The sequence below is a fragment of the Xenopus laevis genome, chromosome 7L (assembly GCF_017654675.1).
Source record: "Xenopus laevis strain J_2021 chromosome 7L, Xenopus_laevis_v10.1, whole genome shotgun sequence".
NCBI classification, from domain to species: Eukaryota; Metazoa; Chordata; class Amphibia; order Anura; family Pipidae; genus Xenopus; species Xenopus laevis.
Window position 1 is genome coordinate 5520060 of NC_054383.1, and position 20878 is coordinate 5540937.

Sequence of the window (20878 nt, forward strand, 5' to 3'; positions counted from 1 at the left end):
TTGTAGGAGAAGGAAAATATTTGGTCTAATCTATCCTCACTGTGTAAGGAGATGTTCCTTTATGAAGTCAATGTAATCAGGCAGATGGACTTTAATAGATGCGGTGGAGTAAAATCATCACCATCTCCCTTAACAGAGACCTTCCAGATTCCTGATGAATGCAGTACTGTGTGTAAACTATTAATTCCAAGGGTCTCTGAAGCCAACCTACTGTATCTCACTCTACCTAGGATCCCCCTACCTAAGTCTGCTGCTTTAGTTTACCCCACTTTGTACAGAGCCTAAAGATACTACAACTTCCACCAAGCTCTGCTAACATTTAGACAAGCTTTTATATTAATGTCATGCCCTTGTATTACAGAAGAAGAAGCCGATGCAATGTACAACCTGTCCAGACTTTAAGGCAAGTGTATGTGTTTGGAAAATATAATAAAATACATTTATAGATTAAACACATGTTTATCTTCCCAGTGAGCCAGTTTTGTTCAATACATATGTAGTGTTTGTGACCTACAACATAACATCCCACATAGAACTACAACATTCACAGACTGGCTGATTCCAGACATCCACCTGAGGGTTCAGTGAACAACCAGATTGAGTAACTAGCCAGGTTTCTCAGCTCAGAACATCCAAATAGAAAGAGATGTGCAACTAATGACTCCAATCCTCATTCACATGGAGGAAGATCAGTGGCCAACAGGATTTCCCATTGTCAGGTATTACATCCGAGACTGATAGTCTGGAGCCAAACAGGATGAAACAGACAATCATTTCTATGTAAAATGACCAAATTGGCAGACCTTTTGAGGTGTATACTCCTGAACCCCAGAATTATAGGGTAGCAATGCCAATCACTGCACCACTGAGCCTTCCACAGAATGCCAAAATGCAGTAGTCTAAAATCCAAATATGTGTTTGTTTCTCACTACAGATGGAAGTGTGTTCTTAAGGTGTCCTCATTCCAGGTTTATTTGGGATGAAAGTATGATGAATACCAGCTGGCATGAAGAGCAATAACATGAGACAGGAAGATTGGCAGGACGGTTGAGGAACTGACTTGTGGAGAAACCTCAAGACATATGGAGAGAAGACAAAAAAATCCATTCATTTGAAAGCAATTTTGTATTTAGAAAACAATTATGATGAAATTGTGTAAATTGCTGTCTTATAAAATAGTAATGTTGACACCATTAAAACAAGGGTCACATTGAAGAGAAGCCACAATGCTGAGTTCCAATGCACTGCACCCATATATAAATGGTTATTTAGTGGAGGAGCAAATGCAGGGTCACTGGGAAGCCAAGTACTGGTATCTCCAGCTCTCCTTTGCTCCTGGGACATTTCAGATGTTACTTCTGATCTGCTGACCTAAAAAAAACCAATGGCATTGCACGTATATGCTAAAACAGTGGTTGTTCAAGTCTCACTTAAATTTTGATCTTTATCGCATGAAATATCAGTATATCAGTCATAGCTTAAAGAATATTTAGGACATCATGCCCTTCAAGTTGGGCTTCCAGGTGTATTTAGGAGAGCAGATGTCCATTCTCTCACTGAACTAGGCAGAAAGCCTTTGAACTTCTCATAGTTCCACCAAAGAAAGACTTGGTTCTTCTTACTCCAAGAGGCCCCTTTTGTAAGGACAGAGATATCCATGGCATATAGAGTGGGAACAAAGATTTTCACCATGGCTTGTCTCCTACTCTATTATTTATTTATCTGCATGAAACCCCCCCCTAGACTGTGACGGGCTGGGCCATCTCTTAAAGCTTGTAGAAGATACCAGATAGTGTAAAAAGCAAGGTTTCTAGCAGACACAATAGGGCAGATTCACTAAAGTGCGAAGTGGCTAGTGACAATTCACCAGCGTTGCCATCCACAGGCACATTGCCAATTCACTAACAGGCGTAAAGAACAATTCGCTAGCGAACGAGACAGTCAATAGTGTTTGTTCACACCCAATCGCAGGTGACATTTCGCTCTGGTGAATGGTCGTAACTCGGCAGGTTCGCTAAGATGTGGATTTTACTTCTTTCGACAGAGTTTACTTCGCTACCTCAGACCAGGCGAACTACTAAAATGAAGATACATCCTCCTCAATCTTATGTCTGTGACATCATATGCTGGAAATGCACTAAATAGTTAGAAGCAAGAGGCCCACTGGTATCCTGGTGGGCCAGTCCGACACTGACTCACTGCCCCACGTAGGTCTATTTTCAATAGTTTCTGGGTGAGATTCTAAGTCTGATTATCCTGTCCCTGACCCTGTCTAGTTAAGCTGCTTCCACTGACCCCATCTAAAATAACAAACGCTCTGTAAGACTACAAATTGTTATTACTAATTTTTTGTGTTAACATTCCAGACGTTTGAGGGGCATGGAACATTTGTTTTAGGGTGGGCTCATGTCTAGGGCATTAGAGGATCTTTAATGTGTTTATTCTGGTTCGTTGGACATTAGTAATAGAAAGTGGCCATGTCAAGCATTTTCAGCAACATCTCTAATAAAGACGTCCATACAACTTTAATGGACCTGCCCTATTCAAATTGACCTAAGCGTAAGAGGACTAACGAAGTTTCGCTAGGCAGAACGCTAGCGAAACTTCACTATGAAACACTCACACTGCTGATGTAACGCTAGCAAAAAGTCACCAGCGTTCGGAGGGCTGTTGGCTGAGGAGGGAGGGCTGAGGGTGGAGAGCGTTTGTACTGAGGACCGAGGAGGGAGGGATGAGGGTGGAGAGCTGAGGAGGGAGGGCTGAGGATGGAGAGTGTTTGTACTGAGGGCCGAGGAGGGAGGGTTGAGGGTGGAGAGCTGAGGAGGGAGAGTGTTTGTACTGAGGACCGAGGGATGAGGGTGGAGAGCTGAGGAGGGAGGGCTGAGGACGGAGAGTGTTTGTACTGAGGACCGAGGAGGGAGGGTTGAGGGTGGAGAGCTGAGGAGGGAGGGCTGAGGACGGAGAGTGTTTGTACTGAGGACGGAGGGATGAGGGTGGAGAGCTGAGGAGGGAGGGCTGAGGGGCGAGAGTGTTTGTACTTAGGACCGAGGAGGGAGGGCTGACAGCTGAGGGTGGAGGGCTAAGGACAGAGAGCGTTTGTATTGAGGAGGGAGGGCTGTCGGCTGATGCCTGAGGAGGGAGGGCTAAGGAGGAAGAGCTGAAGGTTGAAGGACCGAGGACCCAGGAGTGATGTCAGCCTTTGAGGGTGGGTGAGAGAAAAAGCAGGTGATGCTGCATTCCTCTGCTTTAGGAGATTCCATGCAGAAGAGCGATTTCCCTCGAGGATCTGTCCTTAAATGCGTTCCGTACCTTAACCCCTGTTTAGCCCACCCACTGCCATAGGGTTGCCACTTGGCCAGTATTTTACCGGCCTGGTTGGTAAAAATAATGGTTGATCCCGATGTTATTAATAGGGGAAAAATATTAATATATAGGAAGGCCGGTATTTTTTTTCCAGAAAAGGTGTCAATCCTACACTGCCTCAATTGTAAATACAATTAAACCGCACCTGTTACTTCGGCCAATTGGTTCTTGGGTGCATGTCCAGAGACCTGTTCACAAAGGTTCTCCACCATACAGATTTTTTCTTCCAATAGACAGCACTCCAATGATATTAAAACCGTCTTTATTTATAGGACAGCAGCACAGATGCAACGTTTCGAGCGGCACCCCACTCATGCTCGACAAAGAGTGGGGTGCCGCTCGAAACGTTGCATCTGTGCTGCTGTCCTATAAATAAAGACGGTTTTAATATCATTGGAGTGCTGTCTATTGGAAGAAAAAATCCTACACTGCCCCCATCTTATCCTATAATTTCCTTACTGGACCCCCCTCTCTCCCACATTTACATTCAATTGAGTGGGTCTCTCGTTACACCAATTTCTGGGCATTATATGTGCCTTTATCCTTATTTATGTAAATATAAACCATGGGGGGATTGTATAGTGGACTTATTTAGGGTTCAGTCCTTCTCTATACACAGACAGTCAATGTAATACACCCGAGAGCACAGTGTTGGCCACTAAGGAGAAACTCATCAGCCCAAAGCGCATACAGACTGGTTGGCAGGGCAAGAATCAGTTTGGAGGTGGAACTCAGAGTATAAAGAACCAACAGTATTTGTTCCACAGGGGAAACACTACAGAGCAACATTATACTGTCTGTATCAGCACCACTGAGGTACTGAATCATTACCACAGCACGGCTACGCGCCGCGTCACTGCGTTTCCTATACGTGCCGTCGTGACGCAACAGTCTCGCGAGAGGAGACCAGTGACACCGAGATTAGCTGTGCGGAAGGAGACAGTAGAGCTGAGTGGCAAGTGCTGGGCGGATTGATTGTTCCTCTATCAGAGGCTGCAGGTGTTTAGCGGTGTGTTCCGGGTTGAGGGGACGAATATCCCTCAGCAGAGCGTTGTTATTACTATGTGAGCGGCGTTTCGGGGGGGAACTGAAGTTCAAGGCTTTGGGGGTGAGTGAGCGCCCAGTTAATGGTTGTGCACCTCATTCCTGCCTGGGAACACAAGGCTACTGCTACTGGGAAGCTGCTTGTGCGACAAAGTGACGAGAAAGAACGTTCAAAGCCACTGGAATCCCAGGAAAGGATACAGGTAACAATAGTAATCCACTGACACTTCCTGTTCCTGCACAATTTCCTTTGCCTGAGGCACTTCCGGTTCAGCAAAGTGCTCTCTGTAGAATATATGGGGGAGGGGTATAAGGGAGCCTGCATAGACAAGATCCTGCAGCTCTGATCACGTGAGTGTCTTGTGTCAGTCACATGGTGTCCTTTCAGCTCATGTGGTGTCACTGAAAGAAAGGGGAACTACACCCATACACTGCATTTTGCACTAGGAATTAAAGGGGTGGTTCAGTTTTCAATGATTTCTTACGATGATGCAGAGAGGGATATTCTGAAACAAATTGCAATTGGTTTTCCTATTTTATTATTTGTGGTTTTTGAGTTATTTAGCTTTTTATTCAGCAGCTCTCTAGGTTGTAATTTCAGCCATCTGGTTGCTAGGATCCACATTCCCGTGCTTTGATTTGAATAAGAGACTGGAATATGAATAGGAGAGGTCTGAATAGAAAGATGAGTAAAAAGTAGCAATAACACATTTTGAAGCCTTAGAGCATTTGTTTTTTTTGATGGGGTCAGCGACGCCCTTTTGAAAGCAGGAAGAAGACAAATAACTGTAAAGCTATAGAAATTTAAAAAAAAAAAAAAAACAATTGAAAAGTTGCTTAGAATTGTCCATTCTATAACACAGTAAAAGTTACCTTAAAGGTGAACCACCCCTTTACCTGGAAGATACCCCCCTTTAAATTTTTCCTAATGCTTAGAATGACATTTTCTTTTTTCATTTGGCCTAAAAGCTGTTTTTAAGGCGGACTTCTCCGTAAAGGGCTTAAAGGGATACTGTCATGGGAAAATATGTTTTTTCCAAAACGCATCAGTTAATAGTGCTGCTCCAGCAGAATTCTGCACTGAAATCCATTTCTCAAAAGAGCAAACAGATTTTTTTATATTCAATTTTGAAATCTGACATGGGGCTAGACATTTTCTCTAGTGTCTGCTTGGGGGACACAGGGAACCATGGGGTATAGCTGATGCCATTAGGAGATAGGACACAACAATAAAGAAAACTAGCTCCTCCTCTGCTGGCTATACCCCCCAGCGGGCGGAGCCTAGTCCAGTTTTTTGTTGTGTCCTCAGGAGGTAGGACATATGGAACAGTGAACCATGGTGGGCGCTGTACTTGGAGCGGGACACGGCAATCAGTTTAACTAGCCCCTTGCTTTGTTTTACCCAGCGCGGTGACGGCTCTTAAAGGAATTGTTCAGTGTAAAAATAAAAACTGGGTAAATAAATAGGCTGTGCAAAATAAAAAATGTATCTAATATAGTTAGTTAGCCAAAAATGTAATGTATAAAGGCTGGAGTTATTTGATGTATAATACGTCAGTCAGATCACTACTTCCTGCTTTTCAGCTCTCTTGGTTTACACAGACTGGTTACCCTGGTTACCAGGCAGTAACCAATCAGAGACTTGAGGCGGGCCACATGGGTCATACCTGTTGCTTTTGAATCTGAGCTGAATGCTGAGGATCAATTGCAAACTCACTGAACAGAAATGTACCATGTGGCCCCCCTTATAGTCACTGACTAACTCAGAGTTAGAGAGCTGAAAAGCAGGAAGTTGGATTCTGGCTGTTTTATTAGACATCTGTTCACTCCGGCCTTTATACATTAAATTTTTGTCTAACTAACTATATTAGGAACATTTTTTTATTTTGCACAGCCTATCTATTTACACAGTTTTTATGTTCACACTGAACTATTCCTTTAAGCCTTTTCACCCTTAGGCCCAAAAACCATTTCCTTACCACATCATGTCTGAGACAAACAGTGAGGCCCTCTTTTCCAGGGGCACCCCGGCCACCTCTGTCAGATACTTGGCCTGTGCCAAGTGCCGCAAGAGATTGCCCTCTGGGCACAAAGACCCTCTATGCTCAAAATGCAAACCACTTGAGCCTGATAAGGAAATCCCAGGCCCTGCTCAGGTACAGGCCGAACAAACCCCTCAGGGCCCTGCTACTAGCGCTACTGTTGTCCAGGCAATAGTCCAACTGCCTATCCCAGACTGGGCAGCCCAGATAGCTACAGGCATACCAACTGCCTATCCCAGACTGGGCAGCCCAGATAGCTACAGGCATACCAAAGCTGGCATTGTCACTAGACAAGATCCTTTCCAAATTGGATAACCCCAGACAGAGGGGATCCAAACGCAGGGCTCCTTCCTCCTCAGATGAGGAAAGTGTGGATAACTCCAGAGACCCCTCACCAATGCCCCCAGATAGATAGGATAGACTGTGTCTATCAGAGGGTGAGGCATCTCACAGTTCAGATTGTCAGGAAGAAGAACCATCAAAATTCTCTTCCGAAGCAGTCGATGACCTCATAGTCTCTGTGTTGGAAACTCTCAATTTGCAGGAACCAGAGTCCAGCACAGACACTTCCTGTTCAAAAGAAACAGTAGGTCTTCACCAACTTTTCCTACTCATTCACTGCTGGAGCAAATAATTCGAAAAGAATGGGACAAGCCTGAGAGCCATTTCCAACCAAACCGTAGATTCCTCAAGCTCTATCCCTTTTCAGCAGACGCCTCAGAAAAATGGTCTACACCGCCTTCTGCTGATGCTCCAGTATCCAGGCTATCAAAGAACATGGCGTTGCCAGTCCCTGATTCCTCCTCATTTAAGGATCAGATGGACAAGAAAATGGATGGGCTACTCCGTTCTCTATTCTCAGCTTCAGGCTCTGCCCTTCGTCCTATCCTAGCCACAGCGTGGGTGAGCAGGGCCGTACAAACATGGTCAGATTCTCTGGTTCAAACAATCCTTGCTGTAGTTCCACGACAGGAACTGTCTCAACTGGCATCACAGATTAAGGAAGCTAATGAATACATATGTGGGGCAGCCCTATATGCAACACAAGTAGTCAGCAGAGCATCAACTCTATCTATAGCCACCCATAGGTCCCTTTGGATGAAACTATGGTCTGCAGACTTATCATTCAAAAAGTCACTAACATCATTACCGTTTAAGGGCAAACTCCTTTTTGGTCCAGATCTTGATAAGATCATCAGTCAAGCGACAGGTGGGAAGAGCACTCTACTTCCACAACCAAAGGCTCGTTCTTCCTTTCGTAAAGGAAAATATTTACGTCCCTCACAAAACAGAAACACTAGGCACTCTCCGCCGCAACACACAGTTTCTAACAGGGGACGATTCGCCAGTAAGAACAGAACCTCCTGGCAAGGACATAAACCCTCCACCAGAACGTCGGACAAGCCCTCTACAGCATGACGGGGGGCCATGGAAGCACAGGGCACCCTTAGGGTGAAGGTTGCTCCATTTTTCCCAACAGTGGTTAGCAATCACGTCAGATTCTTGGACTCAAGAAATTCTAACGCATGGCTACCAACTAGAATTCGAAACTTTACCGCCTCGCCGATTTTTCATGTCAAGAATGCCAAGAGAGACAGGCAAAGGTCATTTCCTCAGTACCCCCAAAAGAACAGTTCAAAGGATATTACTTAAACCTGTTGGTGGTTCCCAAAAAAGACTGGTCAGTGCATCCAATACTAGACCTAAAGTTTCTCAACAAATTAATTAGCCCACGACAGTTCAAAATGGAATCTCTACGATCCATCATTGCAGCAATGGCTCCGGGCCAATTCATAACCTCTCTAGACATAAAGGATGCTTATTTGAACGTGCCTATCTTCCCTCCACATCAGAAGTACTTATGTTTTGCTGTGCAAAATCAACACTACCAGAATAACCCAACTTCAACAACTCGGATGGTCTATCAACCTGGAAAAATCCTCCATGACACCCAGTCAATCCATGGTGTTCCTGGGACTACTACAACACACCGACACAAACTGTCTCTAACCCAAGAAAAAATAGCACAACTCAAGACTCTGATACACTCCCTACTAGCACGTACAAGTCATCCAATCAGATTCTGCATGAAGGTACTGGGAGTAATGGTGTAGACTATAGAGGTTGTTCCATTTGCCCAAATTCACATGCGGGAGCTCCAATGGAACATTCTCACGTCATGCAAAAGGAAGTCCTTATCACAGGAGATACGTCTATCACACGAGACAAGGGTGTCCCTGACCTGGTGGTTACGCTCTCCACTACTCTCCAGGGGAAAACCCCTCGGGGAACCACGGTGGAAACTGATGACAACAGATGCGAGCCTATCAGGATGGGGGACTGTACTAGTGGGAAAATCAGCACAAGGACTGTGGAACCAAGCGGAAAGTCACTTACCCATAAAACTACTGGAGATGAGGGCAATTCGACTGGGACTACTGCATTGGCAAGCAGAACTCGGGCCAACCATTAAAGATACAGTTGGACAACTCGGTGGCCTACATAAACCACAAGGGTGGTTTCAGCATTCCACATCAACCAGGAAATAACCATTCCTACATTCTATCTGTTTCCGGCTAATCCCAAGGAAACAGCTCTTCATTCCTTGGATCCAGTACGTGCTCTAAAGTTTTATCTGCACCGGGTCCGCCAGGTACGAAAAACAGATTCACTCTTCGTTGTTTGTTCAGGACCACAGAAGGGATCTCCTGCCACAAAGGCTTCAATCTCCAGATGGATCAAACAGACTATACAACGAGCTTATGTGGCACAAGGTTTGATGCCCCCAGACAAGATTAAAGCTCATTCCACAAGAGGGATGAGCATGACCTGGGCCTTCCGAAATCAGGCATCAGCTGAACAGCTGTGCAAAGCAGCCACGTGGACCTCGCTCCACTCATTTGCAGCTGTTATCTTGTGTTAGGGAGCTGTTATCTGGTTACCTTCCCATTGTTCTGTTGTTAGGCTGCTGGGGGGAAAGGGAGGGGGTGATATCACTCCAACTTGCACAACAGCAGTAAAGAGTGACTGAAGTTTATCAGAGCAGAAGTCACATGACTGGGGGCAGCTGGGAAACTGACAATATATCTAGCCCCATGTCAGATTTCAAAATTAAATATAAAAAAATCTGTTTGCTCTTTTGAAAAATGTATTCCAGTGCAGAATTCTGCTGGAGCAGTGCTATTAACTGATGTGTTTTGGAAAAAAACACATTTTCCCATGACAGTATCCCATTGAAATGAATGTAGCTGCAGATGCTGTGTGTTGTAGACTAAAACTGCTGTGCCAGCCCAGAGGTTCAGCTCTAGCAGGAGCAGGGGATCTAGTTAGGAGTGAGCCTGTCGCACTGCACACGCTCAGTGTGCTCTATGCAGTGGCATAACAAAAGAAAAAAAAACTTCACAGGGTCCTTGCACTCTGATCCCCCCACGTCACAGGCTCCTACATTCTCCCTCCCAGCTCACAGGTAGGAGAGGGGGGATACATTTCAGCTATAGAAGAAGCAGACCCCACAAAAACATATTTGAAGGGGCGTGGCACACAGCGATTCCTACCCATCCCCCCACCTCCCACCAGCATCTCCAGGCCGCCTACATCCTCCCTCTCAGCTCTCCGGTAGAAGATTGGCTGGGGAGGGGGGAAATAATTTCCTTCTATAAAGTAAGACGACCCCATGGTTTTCTCCCCCCACCTTTGACCTCTGTAGTTACGCCATTGGCTCAGGGCAGCTGTTGAGAATCTAAACTTAGAGGTTGTTGGAAATCCTCAAGCAGAAGGTGAGCTTGTAGCTGTCATAGAATCTGATGCTGACACCTTCTTTCTTGTCCCCAGGATGGGCGCCCCCCTGTGCTGTGTCTGTATTGCTGCTCTTTTAGCTTTTGCTTCTGCTGATGATAATTTGATTGACGACTGCCAACTGGTGGGTGGAGATAAAAAGTCGTCTACTGAGCAAGCCGTCTTGGCCAAACTCGCTCCTCTTAAAGGCAAAAGGTAACGCTCTGTTACCCATATACAAATGTTTTACCAATGGAAAAATGTCTTCGGGTTCCCGTTAAGGTTTTATTTCTATACTGTTTTTAGGTTTGAGGCCACAACTAAGGAAGGCTCTGACACCTACAAATATTCCTTTGTTGTGTGCGGCCGAGTCGGCAACAGCACCAAAACCACGTACGAGGGTCTAGTGCAATCTAAAGAAGGGTCCACAGATACCTCAGTCATTGGCCGTATCAACGACACCCACATCATGAGCGGAAGTAAGACGGGACACCATTATTGCAGAATAACAAACCTTTTTTTCCAGCTTTCCTACTTTGTTGGAAGTATAAGAATTAAAATGAGAATTTTGTTAATTTGGTGAGGTGGATACATTGTTGGATCTTTGTCTTATTTATCCAGTGATTATAGTGTAGGCCCAGGGGTAGAAGACCTCATCAATGTGATATATAGTCTTTTCACACCTGCCCAATAGATACTTGGCCAGGTTTCAGTTGGGCAGACTGTTTGGAAGGCCCCAAACACAGGTTACAGGGCATGTAAAGGCAAAAAAATAAAATCCCATTTTTACTTTCTTCAATCAAAAAGAAATCTATCTCCAATAAACTTTAATTAAAAAATGTGTACCGTTTTTATAAGAAACCTGACTGTATGCAGTGAAATTCTCCCTTCATTTACTGCTGTGGATAGGAATTGTCAGACAGTCCCTAACTGCTCTGCAAGGAAACAATCATACTTATGAACAGCAGGGGGAGCCCCCGCCTTACTTCCCAGCCATGCAGAACTCAAGCAGCTTTGTTTGTTTCCCTGTAGAGCAGTTGGCGACTGTGTAGAGATTTGTTTTGTATTTTATTTTTGCCTTTACATCCCTTTTACTGTTTCCAATTACAGCTGCAGGGACAAAGATCATGGAGCCAGATTTAAACAGATAAACTGGGATTCTATTTGGAAGATTGTTTTGCTGCAGCCACTGGTTCTGCAGAGTTGGAGAAAGTTTGTATTAAACAATACAAAAACTATGAAATCCACATTAGATTACATGACAACACAGGACCCAGTGCAGTCTGTATATTGTGATTATTAATCAGTCTTGTTGTATCGGCTTCTGGCAGATATTATTTGACTTGTGCTGTTTTGATCATTTATGACGATCCCTAAGCAGCCCAGATCACACTGAGCATGTGCACAGTCTTGGTCTTGCAAAGATGTTTAACAAAGTTACAAGATGGTGACCCCCTGTGGCCAAGTTTGAAAACATAAATCATTTGTTTGATTAGGCTTGTGGTGCAGTAAGTTCATGTTTATGTTTAGTATACAAAATACAGCATTTTAGACTTTACTTCCCCTTTAATAAGCGATCAATAAAGTCGGCAGCTTATATGTGTCTGGGCAGCTATAGATTCAGGTTTAAGTAGTGACGACTCTTTTGAATGCTGTTACTCAAAGAATTGTATTTGACCCTCGGTCAGGGGTGCAAATGAAGGTAAAGGTGACGTTGGTATCCCTTTAAATTAGATCATAGCAAATGCATTTTGTGAAATCAGATGAAAAGTGATAAGCAGAGAGCTGTGAATTGAAGGATTAATGTGAGTCCCTTATCCACAGCCGACTGGATCCTGCTGATCTATGGAAGTGGAGACAAGTACGACAGCCATTGCAATAATGAAGCGAGGAAAGCCATGGTCATGATCTCGTGCAACAAGAAGACGCTAGGGGTGAGAGGAATGGGACAGGCTTGGGTTGATCCCAAACTCCATCTTGCCTGATCCATGATACTGATTACTTCTCCTGTTTTACTGCAGGATCACTTTGCTGTTATTCAGGAAGAGAGGAACAAATCCAGAGAATGTTTCTATCTGTTTGAGATGGACAGTAGCCTTGCCTGCCCTCCCGAAGAGTCTCATCTCGGCGTCGGCTCCATCCTTCTGATTGTGTGAGTTTCCTTCACTTTGATGGAGAGACCTAGAGAGGTTTTTGGAGTTAGGGGTGGGCAGGGCTGGATGACGTAGTCCAACAATATATTCCATTCCATTGAATTTTAATGGAAAGCTTCTCACATGAATTTTTACTTGCTTTCGTGCTAAAGCTTGTGAGAAATTTGCAATTCTCACACAATTTTCACAGGCATTTCCACATGTGACTTTATATGGTCACAGAACAACCCCTCAGTGACTTCTAATATCCTTATCATTTACAGTAGGGGGTACATTATCCCTTATAATACATGAGTGATACTCAGAGTTCCCTGTATAACTCAGCCTGCAGCCTTGTGCCTTTATATGGTCACAGAATAACCCCTCAGTGACTTCTTATATCCTTATCATACACAGAAGGGGGTACTATGACATATATTGATATTACTGCACAGACGCATACAAAGAAGAAAGGGTTTCATATTCATATAATTGCCTATCACTGGTCTAGCTTGTGCCGGTGCTTCAGAAACCCCGGTGCAGTTTATATTTATATATAAGGAAGTCATTCTGGTTGAAACTGGGCTGCAGAGCAAACATTGACATAGCAATTAACAAGCTGTGGAAAATAAAATGCAAGAGAAACAGGAGTCGTGTTATCACTGGCTCTAGAATGGAAAACGTTCAAGAATTGGTTTAGTTTAGGCGGATGACTACACAATTCTACTTGATCCCTCCGCTCAAGGGTTAATAATTTGGCCCCCGTTGAGGAGGGAGGGACTTCCTAACCTAGTACCATGTGATTCCCGATGGCAGCTCTGGTTGGCAGTATTATTATCCATAGGAAAGGATTGGTATTGTTATATGTTAAACATCTGGTCCGCAGCCATGTTGATTTTCCTGAGAGAATATAAAATGGAATCCATTTTTAACCCCCAGGTTTGCTGTTCTGGTTGCTGTTTACATAATTGGTGGATTCCTTTACCAGCGCTTTGTGGTTGGAGCCAAAGGAATGGAGCAGTTTCCCAATATCACCTTTTGGCAAGAACTTGGAAACCTGATGGCCGTGAGTACTGAATCCATACATGACCCATAGGGGCACCATCATAGTGTCCTTAATTGTATTGGTCAATTGTATATGCAATAGCATTTATTTCCTTCAGGGTCCCAGGCAGCACCCCTCAAAAGAGAGAGACCCTACTTCAAGGACAGGTTGGGATGCACCGAATCCAGATTCGGTTTGGGATTCGGCCTTTTTCAGCAGGATTCGGATTCGAATCCTTTTGCCTGGCCAAACTGAATCCGAACCCTAATTAGCATATGTAAATTAGGGGCAGGGAGGGAAATCACGTGACTTTTTGTCATAAAACAAGGAAGTAAAAAATGTTGCATATGCAAATTAGGCTCCAGGTTCGGTATTCGGACGAATCTTTTGCGAAGGATTCGGGTGTTCGGCCGAATCCAAAATAGTGGATTCTGTGCATCCTTAATTTAAATACCCCTTCCCCCACACCCCTTAGTGTTTTTTCTGGCTTTCAATGTCAGGGTGTTCTGGAAAGCAAGTAAGTCTTCTGCCTGGCAGAGTGGAAGATGGAGGATTTCGCAGAATCTTATCGCTAGGACATCGATTGTATTTGGGGGATTCGCAGCAGCGAGTCTTTGGTGCCTGGTCCTCTGTTGAACAGTGCGCATTTGTTCACTCTCGCCCTGGGGGTGGAAAGTCCCTGGCCAGAATTTTTGCCCCTTCTCTATCCAGCTTCATTAAGTGGCGCAGGTTGATGACATCATCAGGCTGTTCCATGTGCTTCTCCTGGAGTGGTTTAAAGCACCGGGTTTTAATAGGTTTGCAGCCTTCTTGTGATAGAAGCAGCTGCTGCCTATGATTGTCTGCTCAAGGTACGTTTCTTTTGGGGCGCTAGCCATGTCCTCTCGCTCAGAAGACTCAATTATACAGAAAGATCTAAAATGTGTCCCGTATGTGAATCAAGGCGACCTAGAGATTTTGCAAAAAGAATCCGTTTTACCTGCATTTCTGAGAATTGTCAGCAGGATGTGCCTGAGGATGTCTCGATTTAAGTCATGGTTCAAGTCTAGCATACAGTAAACTTTGGATGTGGTTAAAGCCTCTACCCAATCTCAGCCTCAGGCTAGTACTTCGTCAGCAGTTTTTTTTACATAATTCGTCTCATGATATCTTGATATCTTTCCTGTGGAAAATATAGATCTGATGAAAGCTGCTAGGTCCTCCATGGATCTTAAGGATGAAGATAAGCCATGCTCCAAGCAAGGTTTAATGTTTTTGGAGCATACTAAGTCCTTGAGAATCTTTCTGTTTCATGAGGTGATTTCCGACGTTATTCAGAAAGATTTCTGAAGATTCGCCAACCAAGAAGCTTAAATCACTTTTTCCTTTTGATGAGAAAACTTCATCTCCTTGGGACCATCCTCCTAAGTTTGAGGTGGAAGTGGCTAGGCTAGCCAAGAAGACCACAATTCCAGTGGAGGATGGGGCATGATGCATGATGGAAGTGGCTCTGAAGAGATTGTTTGAATCTTCTGTAGCGACTTTTAGACCTGGGTTGCCACTGCCTGTGTATTTCGCTCCATTAGATTATGGTTGATACAGATGGATCAAGATATAGAAGATGGAGTGTCTTGCGAAGATACAAAATATTCTCTGGAGATTATCAAACTTGCAGCTGAATACCTGTTGGATGCTTCGGTGGAGAGCATCAGGATGTTGACGAGAGCTTCAGCTCTTTCAGTGGATAGAAGGTGAGTTCTATGGCTCAAGCACTGGGCAGCGGATCTTGCATCTAAGAATAAGTTGTGCACTAAGCCGTTTGATTGGCCTTTTTCTTTGGTAAGGAGCTGAAGGCTTTAGTTTAAAAACTTGAAGAAGTTGCTCCCTCAAGATAAAATATTTTTTTTCTCAGAAGAAGCAAGAGAGGAGCACAAATGGCACAAGTTGGATGTCAGGAGATATCTCATTCATTATGTCTTAGACAAAATAATTCAGGAAGCCTATTAACATTTTCCTCAACTTTGCAGGCCCGTCTAAAGGTCTGGCAGCATCTAAACCTACAATTTCAAGATGGCTTAAGCAAACGATCCGTTTTGTGTACAGTTAACATCACATTAACTAGAGCTGTCTCAACCTCATGCGCACAGAGAGCAGAGGCTTCGGCAGAGCAGATCTGTAAAGCTGGGACTTGGGCCTCCTTACATAACATTTACAAGGCGTTATAGACTGGTGTGGTCTTCAATGGAGGCTGCATTCGGACAAGAAAGTGTTACAAACTGGTGCCCTCCCTTTCTTTTCAATATCTCTTGAGGTGTGCTGCCTGGGGGCCTGAAGGAAAGCTCAAATTTCTCACCTGTTAATTGCAGTTCCCTCTGGTCCCCTCAGGCAGCACATAGTTCTCTCCCGAATAAACGAGTGTTTTGTTGGCAAAGCAGCCCTTAGTGTCTGGTCTTTGTCATTAAAGGGCATGTAAAGGCAAAAAAATAAAATCCCATTTTTACTTTCTTTAATGAAAAAGCAACCTATCTCCAATATATTTTAATTAAAAATGGTTACTGTTTTTATAAGAAACCTGACTGTATGTAGTGAAATTCTCCCTTCATTTACTGCTGTGGATAGGAATTGTCAGACGGTCCCTAACTGCTCTGCAGGGAAACAATCATACTTATGTACAGCAGGGGGAGCCCCCGCCTTACTTCCCAGCCATGCAGAACTCAAGCAACTTTGTTTGTTTCCCTGTAGAGCAGTCGGCGACTGTGTAGAGATTTGTATTGGATTTTATTTTTGCCTTTACATCCCCTTTACTGTTTCCAACTCCAGCTGCAGGGACAAAGATCATGGAGCCAGATTTAAACAGATAAACTGGGATTCTATTTGGAGGATTATTTTGCTGCAGCCACTGGTTCTGCAGAGTTGGAGAAAGTTTGTATTAAACAATACAAAAACTATAAAATCCACATTAGATTACATGACAACACAGGACCCAGTACAGTCTGTATATTCTGATTATTAATCAGTCTTGCTGTATCAGCTTCTGGCAGATATTATTTGACTTGTGCTGTTTTGATCATTTATGACGATCCCTAAGCAGCCCAGATCACACTGAGCATGTGCACAGTCTTGGTCTTGCAAAGATGTATAACAAAGTTACAAGATGGTGACCCCCTGTGGCCAACTTTGAAAGCATAAATCATTTGTTTGATTTGGCTTGTGGTGCAGTAAGTTCATGTTTATGTTTAGTATACAAAATACACCATTTCTAGCCTTATTTTAGACTTTATTTCCCCTTTAAACACTATGTGGGAAAAACATTTGAATGTTGTTGGTGGAGGGTCTCTCTATCTTGAGGTATGTGCTGCCTGACGGGACCTGAAGGCCATTCACTTAAAGGGGATGTTCACTTTCCAAACACCTTTTTCAGTTGAGTTGTTTTCAGATCTTTCACCAGAAATTAAGACTTTTTTTCAGTTTCTTTCCATTTTTTATTTATCATTTTTCCCAAATGGAAATTTAATGTTCGTGTCTCTGGTGTTTGAGTCTGGCAGCTCAGTGATCCAGTAGCAGATTCTGAACTGTTACAATTTGCTACATTAGTTGATACATTTCTCAGCAGTATCATTGTAATTCTAACAGCTGCCTGTAATGGAACTCAGAGATTCTGCTCAAATGTATTAGAACAGTTAAAGGGTCGGCGACCCCCCCCTCCCTGAGCTGCTTTAGAAGGTGAAAAATTTAACTTTACACTTCAAATTTAGAAAAACAATCACAAATAGAAAGTAACTGGAAAAAGTCTTTATTTCTGCTAAACTCTCTGAAAACAACTAAACTGAAAAAAGGGTTTGAAGGCGAAACACCCCTTTAAAGGGTGTGGGCATGTGAAATAAATAGGATTTCAGTTAGGTTCTGAATACAAATCTTAATGGAATCCTGTCACCAGAAAAAATGTTTTTTTTCAAAACACATCAGTTAATAGTGGTGCTCCAGCAGAATTCTGCACTGAAATCCATTTCTCAAAAGAACAAACAGATTTTTTTATATTCAATTTTGAAATCTGACATGGGGCTAGACATATTGTCAATTTCCCAGCTGCCCCTGGTCATGTGACTTGTCCCTGCACTTTAGGAGAGAAATGCTTTCTGGCAGGCTGCTGTTTTTCCTTCTCAATGTAACTGAATGTGTCTCAGTGGGACATGGGTTTTTCCTATTGAGTGTTGTTCTTAGATCTACCAGGCAGCTGTTATCTTGTGTTAGGGAGCTGCTATCTGGTTACCTTCCCATTGTTCTTTTGTTTGGCTGCTGGGGGGAAAAGGGAGGGGGTGATATCACTCCAACTTGCAGTAAAGAGTGACTGAAGTTTATCAGAGCACAAGTCACATGACTGGGGGCAGCTGGGAAATTGACAATATGTCTAGCCCCATGTCAGATTTCAAAATTGAATATAAAAAAATCTGATTGCTCTTTTGAGAAATGGATTTCAGCGCAGAATTCTGCTGGAGCAGCACTATTAATTGATTCATTTTGAAAAAACATTTTTTTCCCCATGACAGTATCCCTTTAATACCGGCCACAAGGGTAATTTATAAACGCAGTATAGTCTGCAAATCACCATGTTTCTAACCCATAATCCCTCCAAAGTTCCAGTGTCAATTCAGTTGCACTCAATAGATTTTTCCATGAATCGGGTGCAAGTTGAAGCTCAGATTTCCTGACTTTTTTTTCGTTGCCATTTTTATTGCATAGTTTTTTGTGCTCTCTTTCAGGACGGCTGTGATTTTGTGTGTCGCTCGCGGCCTCGAACTTCCGAAACGGCTTATCGAGGGGTCGGGGATGATCAGCTAGGGGAGGAGCCAGAAGAAAGAGATGATCACCTGCTACCTATGTGATGAGAAGGAATCGCGTCACCCGGATAGAATAAGAGCTGGGAGAAGCACAGCCCTGTGGCCCCTGTTCCTCTGTTTTCTCCCTTCTGCTTTGTGGCTCTGTCCTCACCTAATGCTTCTCTAAAGGGCTGGGGCCGGACTACCTGATAACCTTTTGTTTTGGTGTTACGGCCGGCATGGCTATGACCCTGTACGGGCTACTTGAGCCTGGAGCCAACGCAGCGTAGCACTTGCTGTGCAATCCAGGACTTCTGTACAGGGGCATGAAGAAACTAGGTCAGACTAAAGGTATAAGACCCCAGCCTGAGCTTTAAGATGATCTGCTGATGCAGGGATAGTGATGTAGGCAACCTCGGCCAGTACTTTGGCCTCCACAAGATGATTGGCCAACGGCTGGCCATTGTTACCGCTGCAGAAAATACCAAAAAAGATGCACAGAATAAGGTGTGCGAGGACCAGCAAAGCGAAGCAGTTTGATTTGTTATAGGCCTTTACTCTGGTTCTGCCGGGTCCAGTCCAGGGATGTGAGATATGAAGAGTCTCTAGAACCCTCCCAAGGTAATACCAAAGGTATTAATACCGATGGGACGACTACTGATTTATTTAATAAGCAGCAAAGTACATACCACTGCCATGAGCACTGTATCCATTAAAGGTCACACACCTAGTACTGCACCGGTCATGCTTGCTTTTCCACCCTTGTCCCCTCCCCCCCTTTTTTTTTTTTGTTCTGTCACCTTAAGGTCACTGCTTTTTCTTTGGGTGTTTATAATATTCTGTGAATTATTAGGGGTTTTCTGAGATTTGTTTTGTAAGAAAAAGTCCTAAAATAAACGGTCCCACAATATTTCTATTCACAATGTTCTCTTGGTAAACTCTATGGGTTGTGCGTGTGCTGAAGGGCAAGTGCACCTTATTGCAGTCGCACCAAAGGCAACTCGAGACTTCTCACAGTCAATAGGTTCATTTGTTTGACCCTGGACAACAGCTAGGATCAAAGTCAGGGGCTCATTTACTAAACATGGGAAAACTTGCGCTAGTGCTACAGCCAATCGCTGTTCTTCCTCCAGCTGTCCAACCAAATCGTATCAATGATTGGTTGTTTTGAGTTAACTGGCCAGGGGCAATGTTCAGAGATGAGCCACTCATTTAGCAGTGTGTTTGTAGCAGAAAATATTGAGATAAATTCAGACTCTGATAAATAACCCCCTTACTCCACACTTACTATGGATACAATAGTGGCACGATGATATTCCGCACAATTCTGTGCTTCCTACTTTGTGGAACAGTTTGGGGAAGACGCTTTCCAGTTTCAGGGCAATAATGTCGCCATGTACAGAACCAGGTCCTTACAGAATGGGTTTGTTCATATGGAGAAAAATAACTTTGTGGTTCTACTCTGAGCCCTGATCTCAACCCAACTGAACCCCTGTGGGATGAACTGGAACCCCAACTGTGAGTCTGATCCCCAACATTAGTTTTCAACCTCACTAATTCTCTTGTGGCTGAATGGAAGCAGCTCCCAGCAACAATGTTCCAATTTGTGATGTCCGATCCAGCCCAACAACTGTGGGACCCATGGGATTAGGCCGACTTTGCTGGCTGGTTCGAGTTCAGCTCTTCCACTCTCCCTGATGTGACCTTACTCTACCGACTCTTAGTTCTGTCAGCCTCCATTTATAGGCGCGTACCATTTTGTGACATCAGGGATGGGCAGGGCAGACGCAGGTCTATAAATGGAGCTGATCTGGTGCAGGTCAAATTCGGGTTGACCTGCACATCACTAGTTCCAACAACTAGTGCAGGGGTCCCCAACCTTTTTTATCCATAAGCCACATTCAAATGTAAAAAGAGTTGGGGAGAAACACAAGCATGAAAGTGTCCCTTAGGATGCCAAATACGGGCTGTGATTGGCTATTTGGTAGCCTCTATGTGGACTGGCAGCTACAGGAGGCTCTACTTGGCACTATACTTTGTTTTTATGCAATTAAAACTTACTTCCAAGCCTAGAATTAGAAAATAAGCCCCTGCTTTGAGGACCTTGAGAGCAAAATCCAAAGGGTTGGAGAGCAACATGTTATTCTTGAGCTAATGGTTGGGGATCCCTGATTTACTGGGAACCCTCTTAGAAGAGTAGGGGTGGTTATAGCAACAAAGGCAGGGGTGACTTCTTATTAAGGATAAATAGAACCCAGGATGGGGATTCTGCTGAATTATAGCACTTTTTATAGCAGTGAACCATAAACATCTTCTTACTTTAAAGTACTGGATAACCAATTTTTTATGTTCACAGATGATGCCATTTTTGAATTATATCACAAACGTGTAATGTCAGCCTTGGATTCAGTTCAGTATTTGGTCACATCATATCTGAAAGATTCTGTATTTAGCCAAATCTAAAAATACATTTACTATCCTGCATGTTGGGGTGGGGGTAGGCTCAGGAATCAACCCAGAAGTGATATTCGGTGCGACTTCTGCGATCTTCCCGTGTGGGCTTCTTCTTCTGGCCATGTCCATGTATAGTTGTGTGCCTGCCCTACCCCCTTTCATAACATCAGAGATGGGCGGGTCAGACACCGGCCTATGAATAGGACAGGGAGGGTTCAGGTCAGGCAC

The 20878-nt window shown here is 43.9% G+C and overlaps 2 protein-coding genes across 3 annotated transcripts in view; both read left to right on the forward strand.

Annotated features, from left to right (window-relative positions):
• The window catches only part of LOC108696031 (alpha-2-macroglobulin-like protein 1), a 29005-nt gene extending 27766 nt beyond the window's left edge, over window positions 1-1239 (forward strand). For both annotated transcript variants that reach the window (XM_041570162.1, XM_018225012.2), the window contains exons 35-36: window positions 362-403; window positions 935-1239. In XM_041570162.1, the coding sequence (XP_041426096.1) occupies window positions 362-402 (41 nt within the window). In that variant the 3' untranslated portion in view covers window position 403; window positions 935-1239. The remainder of the gene's footprint in view (window positions 1-361; window positions 404-934) is intronic.
• Window positions 1240-4276: 3037 nt separating this feature from the next.
• Window positions 4277-19106, forward strand: m6pr.L (mannose-6-phosphate receptor (cation dependent) L homeolog). Its single transcript, NM_001087401.1, is given in 7 exon segments — window positions 4277-4610; window positions 10281-10439; window positions 10530-10702; window positions 12048-12157; window positions 12245-12375; window positions 13295-13421; window positions 18140-19106. Coding segments are annotated over 6 exon segments (822 nt in total). The 5' UTR covers window positions 4277-4610; window position 10281; the 3' UTR covers window positions 18263-19106.
• Window positions 19107-20878: the final 1772 nt, after the last annotated feature.